This window comes from Cricetulus griseus, chromosome 7, assembly GCF_003668045.3.
Source record: "Cricetulus griseus strain 17A/GY chromosome 7, alternate assembly CriGri-PICRH-1.0, whole genome shotgun sequence".
NCBI lineage: Eukaryota > Metazoa > Chordata > Mammalia > Rodentia > Cricetidae > Cricetulus > Cricetulus griseus.
The window spans coordinates 42,808,633-42,820,368 of NC_048600.1; the positions used below are offsets into that span (position 1 = coordinate 42,808,633).

Below are 11,736 nucleotides of genomic sequence, written 5' to 3' on the forward strand. Positions count from 1 at the left end.
ACAAAGCCGAAGACACTTTGAAACTCCTTCTAAACCCACTGATTTCCTTTTTTCCTAGTAATGTAGCTGCTAAATAGCTGTCCCATATTATCCTGGCTTCTGTCTGGGCACAGGGTGTTAACGGTGGTGGCAGATGGGCATTCTTTTGGCCATGCTAGTAATGGGAAGAGCCATATGGGTGTTATGATTTCAATTCACAAGTGTCTTGAGATAGGTTTTGTTCTAAACCAATCACTGGGTTCCTGTAACAGTGATGCTAGAGGACCAAAACTTGAAGCAGAGGACATGCTTTATGGATGGACTACCCTTGGGCTCCTAAACTTGCTTAAGGCATGGCATATTCCACAATCCACTGAGCAGACTGGTAGACCTGACGGCTCTGCCTGTTAGCTGGAATGATTTAAAGGAAGCCTAATCTAGGCATTTGGGGCTAGCATCGAAAGGTTTCTTGTTAATTATTATATTAGGTAGAAGGCAAATTTGTATGTGGGCATACAGAAGAGGGTAATCAGGGCAGGAAGTGGGAAGCATGAGTAGTTAGCCTGTAGTATTGAGAAGAGCATTGGACCAAGATGGTGGTGCCTAAGATACAATGGTGAATCCTCTTATCATCTGCCGTTGATAATGCAGGGCCAGAATTCACGGAGTTTAGTAAAATTATCCAAGAAACTTCCCATTTCTTTCCTTTGAAAGTGAAACATTCAGTAGAAATATGTCATAACAATTAACATGGACATCAGAGACAGAGACAGTGAAACACGGCTGTGCTAGCTAGATCAATAACCTCCTGACCCACAACGGTACATATCATAAATAACACTAGCCATCTTCCAAAAGTATAGTATTGTCAGGAACCTCCCTTGACTTCACTGAGGACAGAGCTTCTCATAAGAAAGAATGTAGGACAAAGATGCAGTAAGGAACAAAGAAGATTGTTCCTCCTCATCTGGCTTGTGTTCCCTTCCCCAACAACCTTCCCAGTGCCCCCTTCACTTCTTTGTTCCTCAGAGTATAGATGAGAGGATTCACCATGGGTGTGACCACAGAGTAGAAGAGAGAAATGAATTTCCCTTGGTCCTGATTACTGCTCTTAGCAGGAAGCAGATACCCATAGATAGCTGAGCCGTAGAAGAGGAACACCACTACCAAATGGGAGAGGCATGTGTTGAAGGCCTTCCGTCGTCCCTCCACGGAGCGGATCTTCATCACTGCCCTAGCAATGAAGCAGTAGGAGATGAGGATGGTGCTGAGTGGGACGGCAGTGAAGAAAGTACAGACACCATTGAGCACAGCCTCATTGAGACTCGTGTCTCCACAGGCCAATTTAATCATGGCAGGCACCTCGCACAGGAAGTTGTCCACTTTCCGGTGTCCACAAAATGGGAGCTGCAGAGTGAACGTTGACTGAATCACAGAGTTGCCTAAGCCACCCAACCAGCTGATAGCAGCCAGCAGCCAGCAGAGCCGTGGATTCATGATGCTCATATAGTGCAGGGGCCGGCAAACCGCCACATATCGATCAAATGCCATCACCACAAGCAGTATGCATTCAGTGGCCCCCAGCCAAAGGAAAACATAGAGCTGAGTTACACATCCACCATAGCTGATTGTCTTGTCTGGCCCCCATAGGTTTTTCAGCATTTGTGGGACTGAACTGGTAGTAAAGGCAAGGTCCAGGGAAGAGAGGTTGCTGAGGAAGAAGTACATGGGTGTGTGGAGCCGGGCATCAAGACGGGAAAGCAGGATGATGGTTGAGTTTCCAAGCAGGGTCAACAAGTAGGAGACAAGGATGACTACAAAAAAGACCATCTCCAGCTGGGGATGGTCAGATATGCCCATCAGAATGAAGCTCCCAGAGGAGCTGTTGCTGTCTGCTTCCATCACTGGTTGTCTCAGTCACTGGAAGCCTGCTCTGGAAAACTGCTGAGGGGAAAGCAAGGGAAGAGGCAGCTACTGCTAAATCTGCATCCAGATTTTTGTTCAGGCTCCACGTTTGATTCCAATCCAGCCACAAGCTTTCATGTGATCCCTGGTTGTCAGATGAGTTGGGATGTCAAAAGGGACCTAGCACAGAGATGAAGGGAGTGTCTTGTGAAGGCAGACAATGGTTAGGGCTCCATAGATCGGAGCAACAGTATGATGGGATAGAATGGAATTGGCAAGTTAGAATTAGGCACAGACATTCTCAAAACACAAATTCCTTCAGCAAAGTTTTTCTATGCTCTGAGCTGGGAGAAACACGGAATTTGGAAAATCTTCCCCAGATGTTTCTGGTAATTTTCCTTCTCAGGCTGGAGAGATGGCTCAGCAGTTAAGAGGACATACTGCTCTTGTAGATGACAGGTTAGGTTCTCAGTACCCTCATCTCACAGTAACCTGTAAATCCTGCTCCAGGGGATCTGATATCCTCTTCTGGAAACTGCCCACCAAAAAAATAAAATCTTTTAAAAATTTATTTTCTTTCTCTTTGATAGTCCTCTCTTCCCAAGTTGTCTCTTTGTCTGCAAAGACCATCATGTGTCTATTGGGAGCTGGAGAGATGGTTCAGCAGTTAAAGCATTGATTGTTCTTCCAAAGGACCAGAGTTCAATTCCTAGAACTTGCCTGGTGGTTTCAGTGGATCTGATGCCTTCTTCTGCCTTCCATGGGCACTGCAAGTATGTGACTGGGATATATATATATATATATATATATATATATATATATATATCACATACACAAACAAAATAGTTTTGTTTTTTGCTTTGTTTTTTTGAGACAGGATTTCTCTGTGTAGCCCTGGCTGTCCTGGGACTCACTCTGTAGACCACACTGGCCTCACAGACATCCACCTGCTCTGCCTCCCAAGTGCTGTGATTAAAGGCATGCGCCAGCACTGCTCAGCAAAATAATTTTTGAAAAAGAATGAGAAGACTAAATATTCTCCATATACAAAAGATATGAATTTATCAGCGAAGAATAAGTGAATATAGAACAAACAAAACTTCAAACATGTCCCAAAAGGTTAGGTAAAACATGTTCAAAATATAAAAAAGTGGGTTATTTTTAGAAGATTTATTTTTATGTATATGAGTGCTCTATCTGCATTTATGCCTGCGTAACAGAAGAGGGCATCAGATCCCACTGTAGATGGTTGTAAGCCACCATGAGGTTGCTGGGAATTGAATTCAGGACCTCTGGAAGAGCAGCCAGTGCTCTTAACGTCCGAGCCTTCTCTCCAGCTTCCAGAAGTGGGTTTTCTAAAGAGGAGTTAAATCAGTTTACATGTGTCCATAGTAAGGGAAACTAAAATATACTGGAAGCTGCCCCTGGTATTTTGAAGTATACTATTGCTATGTTACGGCTAAAGCAAGGGGTAGTTCTTAACATCTCAGAGCAGAACACAGACAGGGTCTTGTTAGTAATGGGTCAATTAATGTCTCCTTTCTTTAGACAATGTGTGTACCCATGAATGTGAAGACCATAAATCAGCCTTAGGTGTCATTCCTCAGAAGTGGTCCTCTCTCCTATTGAGGCCAGGCTTGCTGGCCTCAGGGACACCCCTGTTGCCCCTCCCTGCATTGTGCTGCTATCACACTTGGCCTCGTCCCACCACCATCGCTGGCCTTTTCTTGGGTACTGGGGCTTGAAATCAGGTCCTCATGATTGGTTGACAAGCAATTTACCAGCTGAAGTCTCTCTCCAGTTCCAGAATACTTTCGTGTCTGAAGATAACAAACCAAGGCCCTTTCTCTTCTTTTGCCTAGCAAGTAAACGGAGCAAAGAGAAAACAGAAGCTCCTTGGGCCACCTGGAAACCAAGCGCTGGGAGAGAATTCTGCCTTTTCTGTGGACTGTGACCTTCCTGTTCCACGGGAACCTCAGCTACTGGCCCAACCAGAAGAGACATTATTTAAGGGGAATGTGCAGGTGTGCTTAGCTGCTGTTATTGTAAGAGGCAAGGATGACTTGAATAAAGACCCTGGAATTAGAAGTGGGGAAAGTGGGAGGAGAAGAGGGAGGGGGAACTGGGATTGGAATGTAAAAAATAAATTAATAAAAAAGTGCCCCCCTAGCCGGGCGTTGGTGGCGCACACCTTTAATCCCAGCACTCGGGAGGCAGAGGCAGGTGAATCTCTGTGAGTTCGAGGCCAGCCTGGTCTCCAGAGCGAGTGCCAGGATAGGCTCCAAAGCTACACAGAGAAACCTTGTCTCAAAAAACCAAAACCAAAACCAAAAACAAAAAAGAGCCCCCCCACAAAAAAAAAGAAAAAAAGAAAAAGAAAATTTCACACTGGAGAACCATGTTAAAGTCAACTGCAAAGAACTGGATTATCATGTATGCCTGGAAACAAAATGATCCCAAATCCCCTTACTGGAATCCTGAGATGTGACTGAAGTTTTACTAGATCTGATTCTTTGTATAAAAACATGACAAAATTGGGACTACAACCTGAGTTAGTTATTTCCCTATTTGTTGTGCTTCCACATGGCTTAACCAAGAAAAGGTAAAGAAAGAAACAAAGATAAAATCAGAAATAATGTCAGGCACTTAGTATTGATTCCTTTTAGGAGTGTCAATAATAAATGCCACTATGACTTTCAACAAGTTAAAAAAAAAAAGACCCTGGAATTATCCTTTTTTAAAATCAACATATATTAAAAAAACATTGGTCATCCTGGTGTTAGAATCCTCCCAGGAGTCAAAGAGGAATTTGTAAGTTTGTGTGTGTATACAGTGTGTATGCTAAAGCACATGAGTGCATAGCAGGAGGCCGTTCCTTCTCAGGTACCTTTTGCCTTATTTTTTGAGACCCAGGGCTTACTGGTGAGGTTAGGTTTGCCTATCAGCAAGTCCCAGGGACCCAGTTGTTTCTACACTCCCAGAGCCAGAATTGCAGGTGTGCTTCACCACTCCTGGCTCCTCCTCACAGGGTACTTCACAGGTTCTCACACTTGTGCAATGAGCCCTTTACTGTTTCTCCAGCCTCAGGGAAGGACTATTTGTAAAACTGCTTCCCAGGTGAGCAGAGGAGCCTTTCTACCAGGTCAGGGACGGCAAGGTGTCTGAGCATCCTCCATGTCACCTTTGTACCTACATCTAACATTAGAAAAAAGATGGCTTCCCCTTTTCTTCTAAGACAACTGAGGGGTTAGATTATCCCGATTCTCTATTTGGTAGTTCTTCCTGAGGCTTCCCTTCCTACACTCCTCAAGTTGAATATCCCAAGCTCCCAGGAGTGGAGCCCACGGGCCCTGCTCTCTGCCATTGCTCTGCTACTCAGTCTGTGGGAACTGTGGCTGCTCAGGAGTTGTCACAATAGCTCCTTCCAGTCTCTACTCTGCTCCTACTGAGCAGTTTCAGCCCTGAGATAAACAGACAAAAAGGAAAAGGAAAGGCTGGAGTGGAGAAGCTACTCAAGTTCAAAAGCAAATACCAGACTGACTGGATTCCTGGCCTGAGCTTGACAAAGCCTCAAGCTGGGGAAGGGGCCTCCAGGGCTACATCCAGGAACTGTTCTTCAGGGCCTTTCCCTCTCTGTCAAGGGTATTTTCTTTTTGTCTTGGTTTCCTTCCAATTTGGGAGTGTTTTGTTTTTATTCTGTTTTAGATATGATTTTATGTAGCACAGGCTGTCCACACCTTATTATAGAGCCAAGGCTGGCCTTGAATTCTAGTTCTTTCTGCTTCTAGCTCCCAGTACTGGGATTATAGGCATAGACTACTATGCCTGGCTCTTATCTGGAAGTGTGAAATTAATCCAGACTTATTTGCATTCAGGAAGAGCCTAGAGAGGATGATATTGAACTCTCCTTTCAGGAAAATATGCACTATGGGTGTTTTTGTTTTGTTCTGTGTTTGAGACAATTCTCTCTCTCTCTCTCTCTCTCTCTCTCTCTCTCTCTCTCTCTCTCTCTCTGTGTGTGTGTGTGTGTGTGTGTGTGTGAGTGTGTGTGTGTGTGTATGTTTTGAGACAGGGTTTCTCTGTATAGTCTTGGCTGTCCTGGAACTTATCATGTGGACCAGGCTGCCTCCCAAACGCTGGGATTAAAGGCATGAACCACCACATCCAGATCAGACAATGTCTTATAGAACCCAGTTCAGCCTAAAACTATACAATCACAGATGGCCTTGAAGTCTTGCTCTACCTTCTGAGTGCTGGGATCAGAGGTATGTATTACCATGTATGATTTTGTGCAGTGTTGGGGCTTGAACCCAGAGCTTCATGCATGCTAAACAAGCATCCTACAGATCTACATCCTAGGACCCTATATATTATTCCTAAAATATATATAATTTTAGGAATAGCTTACATGAAACACAGATGTCCTTGTCTTTGTCTGTTTGTAAATTTAGTTTCAAAATGTCACATACTCTGTCATATACAGGGTATAGCACACAATTATTTCCTGCTCTAGCTCCAGAGGGTCCAATATCCTCTCTGGCCTCAGAGGTCACCTACATGGATAAGGATATATCAATACATTCACTCTCTCTCTCTCTCTCTCTCTCTCTCTCTCTCTCTCTCTTCTCTCTCTCACACACACACACACACACACACACACACACTTAGGAGCATACACACACATGTGCACACATGCAAACAATCAAAACTAAAAATTAATCTACAATAAGAAAAGTGACACATGCTGAAAGAAGCAGCCAAGATTTGCTTCTTCAAGAGAATCTTGGGGCTGGGAGTGTAGCTCAGTGGTAGAGTACTTGCCTAACATGCACAGATCTCTGGGTGCTGTCCCCAGCATGGCAGGAGACAACGTGGGACCTTGTATTTTTGTCCTTTCGCTTCTCCCCCAGCTTCCTGCCCATTTCTTTCCCTAAACTTCACAACTGTCTTTTGCCCACCTAAGGATTAGCTGCCTGCAAGTCTGACATTTAGGCTTGGCTTTCTCATATGCAGAAGCTGTTCCTGGCCTTCGGGAATTTCCTGAATGTGAATGCATGGCATTAAAGTCCAAATATTGCACTGACATTATCCTGAGCAAAAGCTGACAAAATTGTGGCAATGAAAAACAAGTAAACACCCTAGGCAGATGTTGCTGCAAATGCCTATAATCTCAGTACTTTGTCGGTGGCAGCAGGAGGATCAGAAGTTCAAGGACATCTGTATCTACCTAGCAAGGTAAAGGCTAGACCTTGCAGCAGAGACCCTGTATCAGAAAGGAAACAACCAGAAACAAATACCTAAACAAGCAACCTAATTCTGTACTCCTAGGACCAGTAGAGTTTTAAAACATGCCTCATTTTAAATGTTTTATTTATTTAAGAAACGGATAATTGTGATAGTCCCAAATAGCTTACTTGCACCTGACTATTTTTAATAAAACAGTCTATGTTAATATTATCTTAAGTGGTCAGAATGAATAGATGTCTTTCAAAATGCATTACTATTATGATAGAAAGGCAGGTAAGAATCACAAAACAAAGTCTTTTTTTTTTTTTCTAGATGGAATAAAGTCTGCATTAGAATGCAACCAATTGTCAAGTCCAAAAGAAACCTGGGAATAATGTCTAACCTTGCTATCTATTAGAATACCATGCTGTCTTCCAAGCTCACTCAGTGTTAGTGGCTCCTCTCAGCTCTTCTTACCCTGCCCCCTACCCTAAACTTCTCCAGCTCACTGGCTCCCCAGCTTCTCATTCCTATATAACCTTGCTATTTTAGCCAAGTGCTCTCTTGGCCCTCTTGCTCCTGGTTCTTAGTCCTCCCTTCTTTTTGCGTTCCCTCCCTCCCTCCCTCCCTCCCTCTCTCTCCATCTCTTTCTTTTCTCTCCCCCTCACCCCCCTCCGTCTCGTCTCTGTCTGCCTGTCTCCCCCCCCCCCCCCCCTCTCCCTTCTCCTCTTCTCTCCCCCATCTCTCTCCTTTCACACCTGGTTCATTCTACTGGCCATGGATATTCTACTTTCTCTCCCTGCTCTGGACCCTCCCAGATGCCTCTGACTACACTCACTCTCCACCAAACCTTGGAGCCATCATGTTCTCACTTTATATACCAATCACCGTGTATGTAGAAAGATTTAAGATATTAAACAGAGTAAACGTGAATTTTCTTACCTAAATCTTAGAGAAGGGAGACTCTGGTTCTTAAAAGAGATCAGTTTAGACCAATAAAAGAAAACAAAGTTCATTATTAATAGTAAACCCATAGAAATGAATCCTTCTAAGAAACATTCCATTTTAATATTTAAATGTAAACAATAGTTACAATGGGCAGTTAAGAAAGTTGGTCAGTTTGGTGGAGAAGACTAGTGAAGCTCCATTCAAATTTGTATTTTTGTTCTACTGTGGATGCTAAAAACCTTGATGTCAGCTAGATGGCTCAGTGGGTAGAAGGGCTTCCTGCCAACCCTGATAACCTGAGTTTGATCCCTAGGACCCATATGGTATAAAGAACCTATCATGCAAGTTGTCCTCTGACTTATGCATGCACACAGTAGAATGTGTTCCCCCAAATAAATAGATAAATAGAAGTTGGGTCTAAAGAGATGGCTCAGTGAGTAAGAGACCTGTCTGCCCTTCCCAAAGGACCTGGGTTCAATTCCTAGCATTTATATTGTGGCTCACAACCATCTGCAACTTCCGTTCCAGAGACTCTAACATCCTTTTCTGGCCTCTGCAGGCACCAGGAGTGCATATGGTGTATATACCTACATACAAGCAAAACACCCATATACATAAAATGAAGCTCAAGTTTTAAAAATCATATTTGAAGGGATGAGCTAGCCCCTGCAGCAGTCCTAAGAACACTGGGCTTTTAATGGGAGAAGGGCTAAATGCCCAGTAGCACAACAGATAACTAGGGACATTCAGCTCTGCAAACTCAGGATGACCCTGCCTCTCCAGGAGCAGGGCTCCAGGTGAAACTGTAAGAAGGTTGCAAAGGGTGTCCCCAAAGAGAAACAGGCATGAGGATTGTTCCCTGAGTGTGTTGCTTTGGTACTGCCTTATACAGAGGGCTATGCCGGGTTTGTCATTTGGAAGGCAATATGGAGAATGCACTTTTAAGAGAAGAGAGAGGAGGAAGAACAGCCCTGGAAGAGAGGCCAGATGTTATGGTTCCTTAGGTGCCTACAGAGGGTTTTGTTTTCTCTTTGTCCTGTGAAGGTCTTCGCTGTTATGATGGGGTTTCAAAGACCCAAGTTTGCTGAGCAGTGCCTTCCTGCTTTGTAACAACACATCAAGAACTAGGAGAAGCTGTGATTGGACATTCTGAGGTTCCACTTGCTAACACAGCAGACATTCTTTTTGCTCAGTCACAGGCTGCCAGGAGGTGCTGTAACCTGCCTTTGAGTCTTTGCTGTCAGAGGATTGTATACCCAGGGAGGGCTTTTTAAAATTTTATTTCCTAGTTTCTATAGATGATTTTTGCTAAAGGATTTTGAACAGAGCTATGTTAAAGTTTTCCTTTTCAGTTCAAATATTTTTCTTTCATGTCTCTCCTCCTAGTTGATATTGGTTATGTACCTCCATACCTCTAGCCTGTTTCCTAAAGGAAACAACACAGCCAGTTTAAAAGCCTTCAACACTCTTGCCCTTTCTCATTCCAGTTTTCCCTGTTTCCCCTACCCCTACCCCTCCCCTTTCATCTCTTTGCCTCTCTGATACTCTGGCTCTCCAATAATAAACAATGAGGGACTGTCTGCAGAACTATACCTGTGCCTTCAGGATCCCCCATTCTTCTGCCTGGGGCTCAGTGGATGGAGAGGAACAGTGTGTAGTCCAGAGCACAGTGTGGGTTGTCCACTGTGCTCCTACACTGAGCCCATGGCTTTTAACCTGACACTCACCTTGACCTTCTGAGCAGCCTGGATCTCCACCCAGAAGCCTGACTCATGAGGCTGATACTGAAGGACCCAAGGGGCAGGGTGCCTCAGTCCCCTCTCATCCATGCAACCCCCACCCCAGGCAATTAGCACATAGGGCCTGTGTGGCCAGAACACAGGAAAGAAGTGTCCCTGAAGAGCCAGCTTAGTCTTGCATCTGACCTCTCTCCCCAAACACAGAGAACTAATTGAGTTCAAGGAAGAGTTACTGTGTCCTATAAATGATTAGTGATTTGTAGTGTTTGATTTTCTGTTTTTCATTCTAATTCTTAAAAATACGCTATATGTCCAAGGGAGGCAGGTGTCCTACCCCACTGACAGAGAAACAGATAAAGCATAAAGTAATCATGTGCTTGACTGGTGTTAAATAGGTGCTGCCCAGCAAAGGCTTGTCTTACTAGGCACCAATAAGCCTTCACATCTGTGATGCACTTTTGAGATTGGTCAGGGCCATGAAACTTACACTTGTACACTGTGCCATGGGAAAGCAACAATTTACTACCACCAACACAGAAACATTTGGTGTGTAACTGAGGACAAGGTGAGGTCATTAGAGTTACAGAAATTGAATTAGTCCACAAATAGTAGAGAAACTTCATTCATTCAAGAAATGGACAGTGGGCTGAGGATGCAGCTGAGTGACACAGACGTACCCTGCCTCTGGAAGGTGTTGAGGGCAGTCCTACTATGTTGGAGTGGGGAATGTGTGCTATGTCTCAGTGCCAGTGTGGCTTCACATGGGTCCATGGGAAGAAGACTCAGAGTCACTTTTAAGAATGAGCTTTGCCTTTCTGGGCTGCAGGCAGGGTCCCCAGCCTTGAAGGACTGGAGCACTTTCCCTATGCCCAGGGCATTTTTATTTTTCTCAATATTTACACTTTAGTCAGTTGATTACCATATGCTCAGAACAACTTGAATGAAGCTTCCAAAGGGACAATACCAAGTGCTAAGAGTCTAGAAAGAGTAGTACTTCTGGGTTTCCCTTGGGCTTTCTATCCTTGGGAAACTACCAGACAAGATTCACATATGGGGATAAAAGGTATCTGCTCAACAAAGGATGGATTAGGGTTAGTCACTAACTCTCCAGGAGCTAGGCCAGGTATAGCCCAGCAGGGATTAGGGCTAGTTGCCAGCACTCTGGTGCCAGCCAGCAGGAGTTCTGCCAGAGGGGAATGCTAAGAATGTACAGTGGAAGAATTAAAGCCTAAGCAGGAATAGCCTGACACATGCCCAGTGGGACCACTGCCCTGTGGGCAGATGGCAGCATCTCAGCATCTCAGGATCCTAAGCAATATCTGTTAGCTTTCACTGCCAAATATGTGCTCAGCAGCTGGCAAGCATGATCACAATCACACATCACCAGATAAGCATCATTCAGCCCTTTGTGCAAAAGAGGAACCAAATCTGGGCAGTTTTATGTAACTTGTCTAAAGGCAATGGCTAGTGACAGACTTACTAAAAGAAGGTCTGTAGGGCTGGGGATATGGTTCCTTTGGAAAATGCCAGCCATGCAAGCATGAGGACTTGAGATGATATGCTCAGTACCTGCATTAAAATCCAAGTGTGGCTGGGTGGCAGTAGCACACACTTTGATCCCAGCACTGGTGAGACAGAGGCAGGTGGATCTCTGTGAGTTTGAGACCAGTCTGATCCACAGAGCAAGGCCCAGGACAGTCAGGGCTACACAGAGAAACCCACATGTGGAGGATGGAGAGATAGTTCATCAGTTAAGAGCATGGTGGTGCACACCTTTAATCCCTACACTCATGGGGTAGAGGCAAGTGGATCTCTATTAGAGGCCAGCCTGGCCTACATAGCAAGTTCTAGGACAGCCAGGGCTACAAAGATAGAGCTTGTCTCCTAACTAAAATAACCATAATAAAGGGAGGAAGGGTTGTAGAGATATGTAGATCCC

General features: G+C 44.5%; 1 protein-coding gene across 1 annotated transcript; it reads right to left on the minus strand.

Moving 5' to 3' along the window:
- Positions 1-942: 942 nt before the first annotated feature.
- LOC100766238 (olfactory receptor 15) lies at positions 943-1,881 on the minus strand. Its single transcript, XM_027424042.1, has one exon. The coding sequence runs from the start codon at positions 1,879-1,881 to the stop codon at positions 943-945; it is 939 nt and encodes a 312-aa protein (XP_027279843.1).
- Positions 1,882-11,736: the final 9,855 nt, after the last annotated feature.

Excerpts from the sequence above, each read along its gene's own strand:
- LOC100766238 (XM_027424042.1), bottom strand. The coding sequence starts at position 1,881 with ATGGAAGCAGACAGCAACAGCTCCTCTGGGAGCTTCATTCTGATGGGC.